General features: G+C 34.2%; 1 protein-coding gene across 1 annotated transcript in view; it reads left to right on the top strand.

Moving 5' to 3' along the window:
- TMEM232 (transmembrane protein 232) overlaps nt 1-17,774 on the top strand; it is a 175,954-nt gene that overhangs the window by 25,723 nt on the left and 132,457 nt on the right. Inside the window, exons 4-8 of the mRNA XM_019727872.3 lie at nt 4,120-4,231; nt 5,053-5,158; nt 7,443-7,600; nt 9,897-9,996; nt 12,307-12,473. Coding sequence (XP_019583431.3) covers nt 4,120-4,231; nt 5,053-5,158; nt 7,443-7,600; nt 9,897-9,996; nt 12,307-12,473 — 643 coding nt within the window. The remainder of the gene's footprint in view (nt 1-4,119; nt 4,232-5,052; nt 5,159-7,442; nt 7,601-9,896; nt 9,997-12,306; nt 12,474-17,774) is intronic.

Raw genomic sequence — 17,774 nt, 5'->3', positions numbered from 1 at the left:
ACATCAAGGGTACATGCTATCAACACAATTTATCGCTGTGGATATTAAATTTGACCACCTGGCTGAAGTAGTGTTTGTCAGGTTTCTCTACTGTAAAGTTACTTTTTTCCCCCGTTCCATACTCTTGGACAAAAGTCACTAAGAGCAGCTCATTGGAAGTAAAACCAAGTTAGATTCCTATATCTTGACAATTTCAACCATAAATTACAAATGGATTAAAAATGTAAATGTATCTTTAAGGATAAATGTTTTTACATTTTTTTGGTAAATACCCAGGAGAGGGATTGCTGGGTCATATGGTAATTCTATTCGTAATTTTTTGAGGAACCTCCACACTGCCTTCCACAGTGGCTGTACCAATCTGCATTCCCACCAACAAGTAACTTTACTAACAATTTTTGTCACCCAATAAACTTCAATTAAAACAAGCAAGCAAACAAAATGTAGCAGAATCAGTAATAATAATAATAATAATAATAATAATATGTGTAAAAATTTATTGTAAGAAAATTCAGGTGTCTATTTGTATTTTATTTGGGTGAGGAAGACCATCTAAACAAGAAACCTCAGAAATAATGTGCCAGGTATTCTTTTAAATATAGTACATATATGATTTCACTTAACTTTCAAAACAACCTATGATAAATGTATATTTACTTTTCCATTTTACAGAAAAAGAAGTTAAGGCACAGATTGGTTAAATAAACTACTTAAGGTTACAAATCGAGTAAGGGACAGAATAAGATTCAAGTCATAGACAGTCTTGCTACTGGACCCGTGCACTTAACCACTACACAATATTGCCTCAAGTTGATAGGAAAAAGACAAAAAAGCCTAATAAGAGAAAAAATGAACAAAATACATAATGAACAAAAATGAACAAAATATGTTTGCCACAGAATAGAGAATGTAAGAATGAATATAAGGCCATTCACATAGAAAAAGATGCTCAGGAATGCTAGTAGTTATAGAACTACCAACTTTAAACCACAAGGAAAAACCATTTTCATAAATCAAATTGGCAATAATTAAAACAGTTGATGTCATCCTGTTCTGGTGTGGATGTAAAAACAGGAATTTTCATGCTGTACTGGTATGAATATGAATGACTAGAATATTTTTTGTAAAGTATTTAAAAAAACCTATTATAATAAAAAATACACATACTTTTGGATCTTGCCATTAATATTTAAAACTTTTTTTTGTTGTGAAATGTTAACACCCATACAGAAGAGTATATAAAAATAAATACAAAACTGAAAAATTATTATAAAGCAAACAGTTGTCTACTCACCAGGTGAAGAAGTAAATAGTTTCCAGAAAGCTTTTATAAATCTTTTCATTAAAATACCCTTTTTCCCCTGCTAACTTTCTCCACTCTCCTAACTTTCCTTTGGTTTTCTTTACAGTTTTATGCTTTATGTAAATGGAGTAATCATTATAGTATATATATTCTTCTGTATCTGAACAGTGTATTTGTGAGATCATCTATATTGTGCATTTAGCTGAAGTTTGTTCATTTTCATTTCCTTAACATTAATAGCCACTCTTGGGTGGTCTTAGGTTCCACTAGACAGACTCACATGATTACAATAGGCCACACTAACAATTGACATGATCACTTAGCAGGATAGAGCACCGGAAACTCAGCATGCCAATGGTGTGGCAGTTGTTTACCTTCTGAGAATGGTCTCATAACAGCCCAGACAACGGACAAGCACAGGAGCTAGTCTTCTTTAGCACCTCCGAATGACTGCTTGTGTGAGGATATGAGACTCAAAAGACCTGGGTTCAAAGGCTACACACGTTTAGAATCCCCATCCCAAAGTGGAACCAATTCCTTTTTATAAAACAAATTTATGGATTCCTGCAAAGGATACGCACTCTGGGAAGCCCATTTATTAAAAAGAGCACATGTAGATTGGTTTATATTCATGAGCATTGACAAAAGCATGAGGGATACACACTAAACCATTAACTTGGCTGTTTCTGAGGGGTAGAGTTGGATGCAAGAGTGTTGGGTGGCAGTCTATTAATTTTTTTCTTCATGCACCTCTGTATGTTTGTTTTGTTGTAAAGAGCACTGTCATGTTAATATTTTAAAAATCTAATTTATAATGAAATTTATAAAACAAAATAAATGAATAAAGAGGCTACCCTCTTGTAATTCCCATAGCACTTTGTATAAATGGGAAGAGTAAAGCTATTTTGGTTTCTTAATGTAAAGTAGGTCCATGTAGATCAAAGAAACATCATCCCAGTAGTCATATTGAGGAAGAGTTTGCAGCCTTCAGTATATATCTGTCTAAGCAGATATTCCCCAAGAACAAGAGTAAAACAGAGAACAGGAAATCAAGAATGAAGTTACTCATTTCAAAATGCCCAATTCTAGCAAACTCTGTGAGTTCTAACACCTCAACTCTTCCTCTATTTTGCTGTAAGCTCCAGGATGATAGAGGGTAGTGTTGTTTGTTGCACCACTGTATCCCCCGTTCCAAGCTTAGTGAATGATACATAGGATAGTCAATAAACACTTACAGTATGCATGACTGTATAAATGCCCATTGTAGGATGGCAGTTAAAAAGTTCGTTATTTTATTAATTGTTCTTCTCTGGGATATCTATATTTGATTCTAATTTATAGAGCACCATGTCATTACCTCTGCTTATACTGTGATCAGGTGCCATTGTCATTGCTTTTGCATACATCTGTCTCCCCAATAGGACTATGAATTACCCAGGGACAAAATCTGATTTTTATTTAAGTTTTTCCCCCCTTGTGTCCAACAGAGCAACTAATTCAGTAAATTTTGAATATAGTAAGATGTTAAAAATGTTTTTTATTTTTTCACATCTCTTCTAATGACATGACTGTAATAATTATTTGACTACACAAATAAAAAACTCACTGATTCTACTACCTGTTCTCTAACTTATGTTACTTTTGATCCCATACCCATCTTACATTCAGTGATACATCATTCTAATTAATCTCATTCTCTTGCATATACTCTCAAATTATTTGTCTCACTTATCTTTGAAATACTTGTGTTCTTTCTCTATACTTTTCCCATGTGATCCTTTCCATTCATAAGATTTTAAATACCTTATGTGTGTTAATGATTCAAAAATTGAAGTATCTAGCCTGAATCTTTTTCCTTAAATTAAACTCATATATTTAACTGCCTATTCTACATTTCTACCTGGATGCATATGGGCATCTCTAATATCACATGTCCAATAGTGAACTTATTCTCTACCCTCACCCCAAATGTGCTCCTGTAGCAATCTTTCCCATCTCATTAAATAGCAATTCCATCCTTCCAGTTACTCGGTTTAATTGATAACTCCTTTTTTGTCTCATACTTAATTTCTAATTCATTGGGCAGTCTGGTTGGAGTTAATATCAAAATATATCCATCATTCAAACTCTTCTCTTTACTTCTATTGCTATAACTCTGATCCAACTCACTATTACCTCTCATTTAAGTATATGTGTGCTCCCCCCCTTGCTATGTCCTACCTCCCCACACACCAACTCTCAACACAATATCAGAATGATCCTTAAAACTTAAGTTAAATCATGCCATTTCTCTTAGCAAAACTCTGCAATAGCTTCCTATCTCATTCAGAGTTAATCTAGCTACGTGTCACCTCTCTGACAGTACTGCATATATCTTTTTTCCCCAGCTCACTTTACTCCAGCCATAGTTGAACTAATTCCACTTACATGGAGGGATAAAGGTTTAGTTTAAATTGAACCAACACTAATATACGTGAGGAGATAAATCAATCTTCAACATAATTGAGGCTGTGTTGGATTTTACCTGTGAAGAAGGCATCTACCAGCAAGACTTCTTACAACCAACTCAGAAACTTTTTTTTCCAGAGGCTACAAAGTTATTTGACGTCATGAGAATTACGTTTCTCAGTCTAAGTATGATAAGTCAAGAAGGCCTGTATATATATTGTTTTATTTTACTAATTTGTTGTTTGTGTGAAACAGTCTTATAAGGTAAATTGCTCTTTTAGGAAATAGTTATATTTAGCCACTGAAAGTTGATTAATTAAAATTTGGAACTGAATAATTATTAATTTTTTTTAAAAAATTTTGTTTAGGCCACCATTTTCAATCACAAATGAATTTATCTTGAGATTCAACCAAACAAAAAATCCAAAAGAGAAGGAAGAATTGTTGGACCTAGCTAGAAAACACATTCTCAGATGTAAGGTAATGGTACACTATTTGACTTACTTAGTATATCAATTTTATCTTCTACTTGGTGGAAAGAAAATTGAAAGAAAAAATAAGGATACACCTTTCTTTAATTATAAGTAAGCATAGTTAAAATATTAATGAAAAGTGAAGTTAAAGCTTTTAACCCAATAATTCAGTGTCAAATGGCTCTTTGGGTTGAAGATTCCCCATCAATTTTGGGGAATATGTAGTCCAAAAACCCACAGCAAAATATCAAAGTCTGGCAAGTAAATTTTTGATGAGGAAAATTCCACTTTTTCCTAAAAAAAAAAGTTAACTAAGGTATGGTGTATCCCAAAGAGGAAACAGCTTTCCTAAACCTTCACTATAAATGCACAGAGGACTCTCATGTTTATTAAATTTGGCCTATGTGAAGCAGCTAGAGATTTTCAGCAAAATGGCATCAAATCATTTCTGTTAAATCACATTTCTTCAATATACTGTTCCTTCTGAAATCAGAGATGCATTCCCTTGGTGGGGAAATAAAATAAAAATTGAAGAAATCCCTAAGATGTAAAGAGTAAGAATTATTTTCAACAAATAACTAATGATATTACTCAGAATATTAACAAACATTCTTTGCATTTTAACACTAATATAATTTACATACAGTGTCAACAAATAAAAATAGTAAAAGCAAAAATTAAAAAGTACGAAGTTTTATACAACTCTGGCCATAGAACATCAGCCTCATAGAATGATTTTGAGAATACAATTAAAGGATAATCTAAATAAATAAATAAATAATCAGTACATTTTTGTTTGCCTCTTTCTTTCATGTTTCCCCATAACAGAGAAAATTGGGTCTCAAAACTTTGGGCACTGGGAAACATGTGAATCTTCCTACTGCATGGACTGACGTAATATATCTGGCTCAGTGCAAAGGAGCCATTCAAGATGGTATGTGCTCTAACTAAACTCTTCTTAGTTACCGTGTTTTCTAGATTAGTAGTGAAGGAATAATTTGAGAACTTTAATGCTTAGAAATTGTGCAAGATCCAAGAAAAACTTGCCATTCTCTATCAGAATACCTGGTAATATTTCATTATGAAAGCTCCTTTTGTAATTTTGAACTTATGAATTTCACTGCTCTACTTTTTAATTACGAAATTGTTTTAAAATCTTTTGCTCAGCATAGTCTCTATTGCCTTTTTTCTAAAAATAGCAACTTTAATTAAAAAGTAATATAAAGTGTCATTTAGTGATTTTCAATTACAATAGGCACTATAGAGGAACTTGTTTCTGCATTTTCTGATTCTCACTCATAAAACAACCAAATGGCCATTTGTTTTTCACTTATTTTAAACAGCCATTTTACTCATTAACTTTTTATTTATCACTTCTCACTTATATTTCCTTTCAAACTACCTTGTAACCAATCTAGAAAAGAAATGAAAAAACCATTATATTTAAGGAGGTAAAATCCTCCCATGATTATTCTAAATTTTATGTGTATGCCTTTTCAAATGAGTTTTAGAATGTTAAGCATATGAGGTCAGAGTGTATTTCCCCATCTAAATTGGGTTAGTGGTGTTGTTTGGGAGCTTCCACACGTCAGGAAGAGTAAGAACAATTTTGCATTTAATTTGACTACATGGCACTTCATCACATGGCCATCCACAGCCTGATCTCTATTAAATGTTTAAATAATAGGGAAGTAAACATTCTTGGCTTACCAGCAAACAGCAGCCACTTGCTCTTTTTTATCAATTAAACCTCAGTTTTATTCAGGTGTCCTGCAGTCATGTGATTCAGAAGAGGACTGGCCCTTCCCAGCCTCAGAGGATGAATTATGCTTGATCTATACTAATCATGGTGACTCCCCTTTACTTGCCCGTGATTAGATCAGAGGTGGTCACATGACCTGGTCTTGACCAAGAGATGTAAAGACAGACGAGTCTGTTTGGAATACTTTTTATTGAATTGCTTTTGAAAAGACATGCCTGGGAATAAAGCACCTTCCCTTCCTTTACCGCTCTTGATTAGTCTCTAAATGGCATAGTACGAGCAAAATGCCTGGAACTTGTGCAGTCATCATATACATCAGGGGAACTAGAAGATGAAAAAAATATGCATACAGAGGGCATAAACTATGCATTATTAGCCAGTCCTGAAGCCTTTCCAACTCTGACTTTGTTAAGTAATAAACATACTTATTTTGAAGACACTTTGTTGAGTTTTCTGTTACACACAGCTAAAAGCTTTCTAACTCATTAAGACACCGAACTCCAAATAAAAACCCTAAGTATGATTTCTTCTTACCAGCTCCATAACTGAAATAAATACCCTTCTTATCTGTGTCCTGTCAGTACTCTTGTCTGTTCCTCATTCTGTAATCCACCCTCCACTCAGCAGTGACCATTCCAAAGCTTAATCGCTATGTAGTACCTCTGCAATTTTCTCTAGGGCCTTGGTTCTATGTTCTCCTCATTCAGTTCCACCGGGCCCTATTTCTCCTGCCTTGATTTTCTAGTCTTCTATTCTTCTCTTTTATAGTACTTATCTTCAGCACTATGTTTTGTCATCCAGTTCTGTCCTGTTTCCCACACCATTATGTATGTGGCCTGGTGATCTATTTTGTGTTGTCTGGAGCAGCTGGAGCTCCTTGGGCATTTCTCTTTCTATCTCTATCTCTATCTCTATCTCTATCTCTATCTCTATCTCTATCTCTATCTCTATCTCTATCTCCATCTCCATCTCCATCTCCATCTCCATCTCCATCTCTATCTCTATCTCTATATCTCTATCTTTACCTCTCTCTCTACCTTTGTCTCTGTCTCTGTCTATCTCTATAGTCTCTCCAGCTTGGTAACTTCTGAGTAGTTGGCCTTCCTTCATGGCAGCTTAGGGTTCCAAAGCTAGTATCTTGAGAGAAAGATCCAGGTGGCAGCCGTATTGCCTTTTCTGATCTAACCATGGAAGTCATGCAAGTGTCACTTCTGCCACATTCTGTAGGTGGAAGCAGTCACAAGGTCTGATCAGGTTCAAGGGGAAGGAGACATAGACTTCACCTCTTCATGGCAGGGAATTTGTAAATATTTAAAAACTACAATCTGTAGTTTATAGGTCTTGTAGTGACTGAGCAAATAGTTAATTGCAATATTTAATTATAGCATGTAGAAAAATAACATGATTATTTACTGAATAACAATAATCATGGAGTTTCTACTTTTTAATATTTCAGAAGCTTTAAATATGCTTTATGCTTCGGTGGACCATGTTTCCTTTGATAATGGTCTTCTACCTGCCTTATTTTTTGTTGCGGAATCAGTTTTATATAGACTTTGTTGTGATGCATTCCTAAAGACTTACTTATATTCGGTTGAAATAAAGCTGTCAAAGGTATGTTTTAAAATATTTTTAATGTGTTTTCATTGCTGCATGTACTATGTGTAGCTACATGACATCTGTTTTAGGATTTAAACAGTCCATTTAGTTTTATTATAGAATATTCTCTTGTTTGGCAGTTTATTTTAATCTTCTCTAAACGGGATAATACATTATTGCATGATACTTAAATGGAGTTAGTTTGACAAAATATATCACCAACTATGTAAGAACATAGTATTTAATTAAAAATCAAGTTTATTGTTATGTCTGAGTCTATATGGCTTTTCTCCTCTCTATTTTAAGGATTTTAAAATACCACTTTTCCATGTAAAAATGCCGACAGATAACCTTAAATGCTTGCCCGATTTGAGACGATGAGTTGTTCTCTCAGTATTCTGAGTCATTTTAGAGTCATCAGATGGGAAACTAGATTCAAGTAGCTCACGTTTTATAAAGTCCTGAAAGGGTGTCACGTGGTTGTACTGCCTGTGATGCTTATGCTCGCTGCTGCAAAATGTATTATTAGTCAAAGGAATTTAGCTTAACTGGTAGTTTTGTGGTTTATTGTAAAGAAACAAAAGAAAGACCAGAAGAGAAGAAGAGATGGAAAGGGAAGGAAAGAAGGGGTGCAAAGAATAAAGGAAGGAAAGATGGGAGAGCAGAGAAAAATAAGTTGACAAGCAGAGATTTAGTCTAGGAGACAAAGCATGAGTTGTCAAGCTGCAGAGAAAATATGTACACATGAGACATGATGCAAGATACACAGATGTCCCAGATTTCCTTAGAGATATAGAAGGGGACATTTTTCAGTGAAAATCTGGCCTGTCAGAATATTATAAATGAAAGTTTTTAAAACCATTTTTCCAAGCATAGCTATAACTAAGGATAGCTTCTGGGTTGGGTGAAACTCATGACTAAATTGGGGTATAATACAGTGATTATTCAAATGGATAGGCTTTTCATGTATTTTTTATTTTTCCCACATTACATTTTTAAACATTAATTAATATGTATTTCAATATCCATCTATAATTCCTTATAAAATTCTAAATTATTTTCTTCTAATTTTTCAGTTCAATCTTGTAGAGAAGCACAGTACGATATCCGAGTGGTCTATAGGAGGAGATATCTTGCACATGCCTTATAAACATTTTATTTATTTTTTAAGTCTATAAGTGGTGCATGTTTATAATTTACGGATATACTTGACAAATATTGACGGTGCATTCTCAGAATTTATTTTTCTGTTGGAAGTTTGTGATAAAAATATTTGTGATATCACTGCTATAATACAAAGTTCATGACTTTTGGTGCAATGTACACCATCCTAGCTTCAAAGTCTAGTAGTGGCATTTATTTGCTTAATAGTTGTGGTGAATCACTGAGACTTGGTAGAATCATTTTAGAATTTTGTTAATTTTTTTACGTGTAGATATAATAATCCCCTGCACTGTTGTTAAGGGGACTTGCATACACATATATCTTATTCTGATATAGTGATAGCTATTGTTATTATTTTGTCCTCCATAATCTTATGAGGTATCAATTTGGGCACTTGTGTTCCATTTATTTCTATACTTTGTAGGGTTTTTTTTTTTTTGGTAATTTTCTGTAAAATCTTGCATGTCATATGATTTTTTGAAGATACTCCATTTTCTGTAATCTACGTAAAAAAACTGTTTTAGCTATACATATATTTTAAACTTCACAGAAGTAAATTATTGTAGTGTTTATTTAGTAATGACTTTTTTATCATGAGGGAATGGGGATCTTAATATGGCATACTATGCACAGACAGGATATTTCTCAAAACTGTCTAAAGCATTGCTTTTCAACTGTTTTGACTGAGACCCACACGAAGAAATATCTTTTGCCTTGCAATCCAGCACACACATAACTGCACACTCATTTATATACCGAGACAAGGAACTGTGCAATGTACTATGAAATTTTCTCTTCTCTTTTATTTTATTAAAAAAAAAATCCCCTCTCAATTGATTTCATGAATCACTTAAGGGGCATGACTTGCTATTTGAAAAAATATTGTTCTAAAGGACATAGAACAAAATATCATTGAGTATTGGTCATTATATATAATGTAGAGATGATTTATAAAAGTTTTTTTTTACTAAACCAGTGTTTCAATCTTGATATAAATGCTTTAAAATTATTTCAAAAGCACATAATCTCAAGAGTTGAAATTGTTCCATCAAAAGCAAATGTAATAAGAAAATGGTTTATTCTTCTTATGGTTTTTAAACATTTATTGATGTGACATAAAAATGCTTTTTTCTTTCTCTTTTGACAGATTTGCTATTTGGTCTTCTTACGACTTTTTATATATTTCCTGCATGGTCACCTAGAAAGTTTTAAACAACATTTACTTAGGCTTCAACCATATTTATACGGTAGACTATCTTTTATTTTCTATACTTATAAATGTTTTATGTTATATTTTGAGAAGCTCAGACTATCACTGTAAAGAGCATAAACTGTATTTTATTTTTCATGGAAAGGTATTTTATTTTTCATGGAAGGTAATAGGTGCAGTGTTGAAGAGCACAGCTTCTGAACCAGATTGCATGGGCTTTACTTTTAAGTTTCTTGGTTAACTTAGTGTAGGACCTTGACTGACTCCATTTTCTCATCTGTAATAGTGCTCACCTCTCTGGATTTAAGAGACTTAATTCATATTTTAGTAAGGTAACACTAATTGCATGGCGATGCTGGACTGGAGTAAGGAGAGAGTCAATGAAGGAGTTCAGTTAGCCATGACATTTGTATAGACAAGAGATGTTAAATGTATGATCTATTAAAATGAGACGAGGGTAGAGTAAAATAGCTTGGATAAGTGTTTAGGGCGGAAAAGACACTGGACTTGGTGATCAATTGGATCTAGTGTATACAAGGGAAAGTGAGGAATCCAGAAGGAATCTTAAGTTTTACATACTGGCTAATAGGGTCAAGATAATGGTGCTCTAAACTGGGAAAAGTTTGGAGAAATGTTGGACATATTGAATTTGAAGTTTGCTCAGGTACAGATACTCAGCAAGCAGTTGGAAACATAGGTTTGGAACTATGGAAATAAAGGAAGCCTGCGATTCACTTATTTCATGGATATTAACATGAATGATTTGACAGTCGTCCATGTTCAAATGGCCGAGATAACCTAGGGGTGGGAGGTGGTGGTGGTGTAAATTAATTCTAGGAATTAGTCTTGGGGAATATAAACATGTACTAGGTTAGAGTAACAGTCATCAGTAAAGGAAAATTAACAGAAATAGGAGGGAGTGATGATAGAAATCCAAAGGCGAGGTTCAAGATCAACATTATCAAGAGCTGTAGAGGGACTAAATAGCAGGAGGTCTGAAAGTAAGGATGGGTTTCGGCAATCAGAGAAACACTGTTGATCTTCAGAGCATCCTAAGTGGAGAGGTGAAAGCAAAATTCAAAGTGAACATAAACAAAGAGTGAAGGGAAAGTTTAAGCATAAGACAAAGATGGTGGACTATCTAAAACAGCTTAACTATAAAGGGAGAGAGAAAGATGTCAATAGTTGGGATGGAAAAACCAGGTCAAAAGTAGAGAAGATTAATGTCTTATTAGATAAGAGACGGAGAGACTCAAGATACAAGAAAGGGGATGGTATTTGATAGAAAAAGTCATGGAGGAAGGAATAGAGGGTGATAGTGGAAGTGTTTTGGAGACTGAGCAGTATGCACCCCTATAGGTACTGACAGGGCAGGAAGCCATGACAAGGCCATGGACTGGAGGGACAGGAATTCTTGTTTATCATATCATTTCTTTGGATTTTGTCATTACATTATAAATCCCTTCTTTAACTCCTCATGGTGTTCAGCATAGTGACACACCAAATATTCAGATGATGGTGGCAAATACATTTTGAAAAATTATTTGAATAATACCTGAAGTTCTCACATTAGCCTTTTATTGTGGATATATCTCAAGAAAACCAACATCTTTCTTTCATGTAAGGATTAAATCCCCAGATTTTTCCCTTTTATCAAATACTGCTAAGCAGAGCCTTACTGAGTCTACATCTCTCTCTTCAGCAACAGGCTGATTCCTACTTGAGGCTGTTAGCTGCTGCTACTTATCCGTATAGCCATCCATTGGTTATTACTAATTTTTCTACTGTGTCACTGGACTAACACTCAAAGATTGTCTAAAAGTTTATGAAAAGAACATCGCAAAGAAGGTTCTGTTAAATATCACCTAATTCATGTTAAATGGCATAAGTGTTGCTATGTTTTAAATATTTACTCTTAAAAATTAATAACATCTCGAAAAGGAATAAAAATGCAGAATGTTGGGTTAAAAGCAATGACTTGTTCGTAGAGTTACAATTTTAAAATACCCATTATGAATATAGTATCTATTGTAACTTTATTTATTTTCAGATGAAAGTTTCCAAGCATTTTTGTGCAGTAACTATACTTAACTGGGCATTCAATGATTATGGAATTGCTGTTCTGAATTATATAAACCCTTTATGTGTAAATTATTTACCTTGTAGTTTCCTATTACACCACCAGGGGTCATACCTAACATTATAAATCTTGATCTGATGGGGAAATGTACAGCAGTTTTAGCATTGAAGTACTGAATCTAATTATATTTTAATAACTGAAAGACAAATGGAACACTATGCAAGATATTAATGAAATATTCCTCTCAAATTTTTATTCTTACAATAGCACTTTCTTTCTCTGGAGAATCATATTACAAGTATCCAAACATCTTTTCAAATGTGCAATTTGTTCTGAAAACCATGGAAATTATATGTGAAAGAGAATTATTATCTGGATCAATTTTTAGCCCTGTGGAAAATAAGAAACGACATAAGAACATAGATTCTGATATGGTGAGTCTATCCTAGTGCATGAGGAATCAGATAAGATTACTATGATTAAATAATTGTGCTTACCAATTCAGTACGCGTTGCTAAAGATGAGCTGAGCTACAGGAGGAGTGAACAGCAAATACACTAAATTCACACAACCATATGCACATTTCCTGTATTAATAGGATTAGTAGTAGGTATTAATATGCACGACTACTACTTTAAACAGAGGAATGCCATAAAACCTTCTTCCTTATAGAGTCCATCTCAGCTATTAATTGAAAATTACAATGTAACTTAGTTTGACTTATAAATGAACATTTTAAGATATTACATTTTATTGGACAGAAAGTATGTAAAGTGCAGGCTATTAATGAGAGCAAGTGTAATATTTTTATGCTTCCATAATTCATAGGTAATAACATTTAACATGCTATTAAAATCACTGAAAAAATTTAAATGGTTCAAAATTGAGGAATTAAAATAATCCCTTATATATGAAAAAAAACCTTTTTATTTCTAACTCAGATATTAGTGATCAATATTAGAGAAAACTAGCGGTCCCAATTATATAATTGGTAGGGAATAAACTATTATGTAAATATATTATGTAAACAGAAATACAGTGAGCCATACAATTGTTCATTTACCTTATAGGCTGATGTACTTCAAAGAGAAATTTCAGTCTGTGGGGTTCATAATGCTTTACTTCCTTTTCTCACCCGTATTCCAAAAGAAAGCAGTGAACTCTTTGAAATTTTGATTCTTTAATTTTTTTGTTATATATTTATTACTTTATAGTTTATAAAGAGAAAATTTGTTTTTCTGATAATTTTTAAAAAGAAAAAAATATGTTTAACATAGTGCAACTTGAAACAACTAAAGACATTTAAGGACGATTCTCTTTAAATAGTTTTATCTACGAGTTGCTTCACAGTTTTCCCATGTGTTCGTTGGGTCCTTTCTAAAACTAAAATGTAAGCATCTAAGGAAAAACATTTAACCATATCTATTTTTAATCTTTCTAGGCTTTAATGTTTTCTCTTTCACTCATTCCTTGGTGAACCATTTATATAAAGAGTGACATACACTGAGTAATTTGAACCTGTTGGTTATGATTACTAGTGAACACAAATTGCTTCATGCATAAAAGGGATGTTTTTAAGTTTAAAAATGTTTTAACAATAAATATATAATCTAAGACATTGAACAGCAGCAAGAGCAGTGATCATGAAGAAGAAAGACCTGCTCACCAACTGGCCTTGTGATGGGGGGGGTGGGGGGAGGTCCATTAAACTTCCAAATCCTCATTTGATTATCTTTGAAAAAGGCATCACCTCACATTGTAAGGTATAAAAATGTTGAATCACTATATGGTACACCTGAAACTAATACAGCTAAATATATAATATTGCATACCAACTATATTTAAAACATGATATATGCCATATTCTTAACTGTTTCTGAGTTGCTTAAGATAAACTTTAGTTTTGAGACATGTTATTTATGAAGTAAAGCTGATTTTCATTACTGACTTTTCAAAAAAAGGCATCACCGTATTGGTCATCACCATCATCATCATCATCATCGTCATACATGCCCTAACTAATCTGTAGGGTTATTGTGAAGATTGCGAAAAAGCACGTGCCTTGTAAATTATTAGATGCCACGCAAATGCAAATAATGGATATTAGAAAATATATTTTGGGACTCACTTTTACTTAGGCAGTTAAATATAATAATTTTCATCTAAGGACATGGTTATGCTGACTAAATGTGCATAACTATGTAGTTAATTATGCTTAAGTTAATATAGTGGTTTGAGTGGTTTTCCTTTAAACAAATAAGATACTGCAAAATATCCATGACAATCTTCATGGTGATGAGGCAGGCAATCGTCAATGTTGATTCTGCTTCTCTTTAAGTATCAGTCTTTTTGTCATTCTTAGTGTATGCGGTCTGACAATTAAGTTCATGAACTCGTCCTAGAAAAAGTGCTACATACCTCATTGCTGAATATCACTATGGTCACCTTCAAAGTACTCCCCTTGGGAAGCTATGCACTGATGCCAGCGCTTAGTCCACTCTTCAAAGCAATTTGGGATCTCTTTTTCTGCAATGGTATCAGAACTGTTGTTGTAATTCCCTTGGTGTCCTGAATGTCATGAAAATGTCTTCCTTTCAATATTTCCTTTATCTTCAGGTAAAGAAAAAAGTCATTGGGGGCCAGATCAGGTGAGTAGGGAGGGCATTCCAATACAGTTACTTGTTTACTGACTAAAAACTCCCTCACAGGCAGTGCCGTGTGAGCTGGTGCATTGTTGTGATGCAAGAGCCATGGATTGTTGGTGAAAAGTTCAGATCGTCTTTTTCACGCAGCCTTTTCAGCACTTCCAAATAGTAAACTTGGTTAACTGTCCAGTTGGTACAAATTCATAATGAATAATCCCTCTGATACCAAAAAGAGTTAGCAACATCCCTGCAATAAATTCACAAACTTAATTGACCTCGTAAATACACAGCAAGGAAATGGAAGCTTAATGCTGTACAACTTGGCTTGAACTGGAAGGGGCAAAAATGTCAACACGTGAAAAGAATGTATCTCCTTAGAGTGGGAAAAGTCACTAAGTTTCTGTGCCTTTTTCCACTTTTTAGAACTAAGGGCATAGTTTCAATCTTTTCTAAATTCCATGTCAGCTCTGTACATGTGATCCTGTGAAGGGATTATAACAGATTTTAGCCTATCAGATTTATTGCTCTCCCTTTTCCCCTCCCATTACCTCATAATATAAAGAATATAAAAGGTAGTGTAGCCACCATGCTGCTAAAACGTCTGGTTGAGCTAACTGATTCAGTGCTTGATTCCATGTTTAAATGTTGTTTCCCATTTTCAGCCCAATTTCTCCAGTATTAATCTAAGCCAGCCTCTCCAGTTCAGTTGAGTATTTCCCATTCAGTACCTTCTGGGAAAAGAAAGGAGAAAAAAGACAGACCTGGGAATGTAAAATATACATTTGTATTCATTCTCTCTCCCTTCTTTGTTATTAGTATGCTATACTAGAGGATTTGTGAATTTATTCCCACAGCCCTATCCTCCAGTAATGCTAAAAGGTCTGTGACAGTATATTTTGGCCACTGTAAAATATTTTTAATATATTTATAAGCATTGGAGAATACTAATAATTATTTAATTTGTTTTCAAAGTATCACTATAAAATTGCTGAAAATAAAAAGAATTCTGTAGGACATATGCACTAGGATACACACAAAATCAGTGCTGCTTCTATTTAAGAATGGGACATTTCCTTTCTCTTGCTGGAACCCATTTTTCCTTTTAATATCCTTTTAAGCTGATCCAGACAGAGGGTTTCCATTGACTTTGACAAATGGTACATCTTAATTAGCTCTGCGGATTGCACAGCCAGACAACTGGATTGAGTTTTCCACTCTGTTCTCTGCTCACTAGCAAAGCTGGATTTGCTAAGAACAGTTGTTATATGATAATAACATAATTCTTTGGAGAAGGTAGATTCAAATTCAGCTAAAATGCTATAGAGCCTTTACAGAATAGTTGCAGCTGTCCTGAAGTACAAATGGTTTGCTGAAAACTAGGAAACACAGAGTTGACATTCAAATGTGTTTAGCAATCTCATCCTCTAATGCTTTAAGTACTGAGTAAGCCAAGGCATTATCTAAATTTCGGACATTGTGTGCTGTACAGTAATTGTAAATGGTTACTAGGAATTGAATTAGACCGAGACCCAGGTTCTTTAAGATTAGGAGCATTATCCTATGCTTCATGTCCTATTATCCAAGTAACATATTTGTATTGAGAAGTCCTTTCACGGCAATGTCAACCATCCCCAAAATGACTGAAAATAAGGATGAAAGTCAAAACGCTGTCTCCCAGAAGCCAAAACAGCCCATGTTTTAAAGTTCATTTCTGTTATAAAAGACCTTGGTCAGACACTCAGAGCTTGCGTACTCAGATTTGTATAAAATTCAAGCTTGATGTAGTTATCTGAATTCTCAGCCAACAGAAGATTAACAGTACTCTTGAAGGTGAGCTTCTCAAAGTAGGCATTGTACAAGCTGGCAGTGATCGCTTGATGGAGGAGGTAATCTTGAGGATGTGACTGAGAGTTGACCTTCGAGCTGGCCCTGGACAATTGGGCAATTGGAGGCTTCTCAGCCCCTCCTCTGTCCTTGGAATGAATATTCTGCTCTCCATTTCCACAGTGGGAGCCATTTTAAAGGACACAACCTAGAGAGAGCAACATGTTGTTGAGACCATCTGGTCTATATGTGCCTGACCCAGTTAAGGAGTCTATATAAGCTAAGATTTCGTCAGTTGGGTGTGGAGATCTATTCTTTTGTGGCTGTTCAAGACAAGCCTCATAAGTAAGTTTCCTTGCTGATTAAGCCGACCAATCTGGAGTGGTCTGCCTCTTTCTTAGGTCTCTCATGCCCTCCATGTACAGGGGTCCAGTTTGCAAACGAACATAGCCCAAAGCTGGATAGGACAGCAAGGGGGGAGATGAAAGAACTATGGGAAGTGGTCATAAAGCCAAACAATAAGAAGAAAGGAATGAAAAAAGAGGGAAAGAAGGAAAGGAGGGAGATAACAGAGGGAAGGAAAAGGGAAAAAAGAAACGTTTTCTGGGAGTCATTGAATGCAGTGCTCTGTGCTTTTTACACTATCTTGTGGTAAAAAGATTCTTCTTCTTCTTTTTTTTAAATTTCCAAACTGTCGCAGACTGTTGTAATCTTCAATTTCATGAACTACTATAATAACGAATTACTGAAAACAAAACATAAAAATGCAAGCATTAATTTTTGTTATTACTCTGAAAATATATCAAATTAACTCTGCCAAATTGTTATAAAAGTTTCTCAGTATGTATTCTTTATTTCCATTTTTGTTAGCAGTTTGCAGATGGCACTTATCTGCCAACCACACCTTAAGTGGGACTGATTTAAAGGCAAAGAACTCTACACCACCTAATAGCTTCGGTTATTATGCTGATGATGTACATGATGATTGTGTTAAATCACATAATCATCATTATTATATTAATTCATTCAAGTTTGGCAAGTACAGTTTTTCCTATTGAAAAAAAGAGAAGAAACTTTACCAAAATTTCCATGCAAATACTTGAAAGATATAAAATACATGAGGATAAGTGATAAGCCTCAGTTACCTGGAACCATTCATAGGTGTGGCAGGTTCATTTGCCCTTGATGCCAATGACCCTCAGCCAAAGGCCACCAGGAACATATGTGCAGTTAAGAAAAATAGACGTATTATTTGTTGCAGAGAGT

This window comes from Rhinolophus sinicus, chromosome 3 (genome assembly GCF_057876585.1).
Source record: "Rhinolophus sinicus isolate RSI-liver-muscle chromosome 3, RSI-T2T, whole genome shotgun sequence".
NCBI classification, from domain to species: Eukaryota; Metazoa; Chordata; class Mammalia; order Chiroptera; family Rhinolophidae; genus Rhinolophus; species Rhinolophus sinicus.
This window is presented reverse-complemented; position numbering and strand designations above follow the sequence as displayed.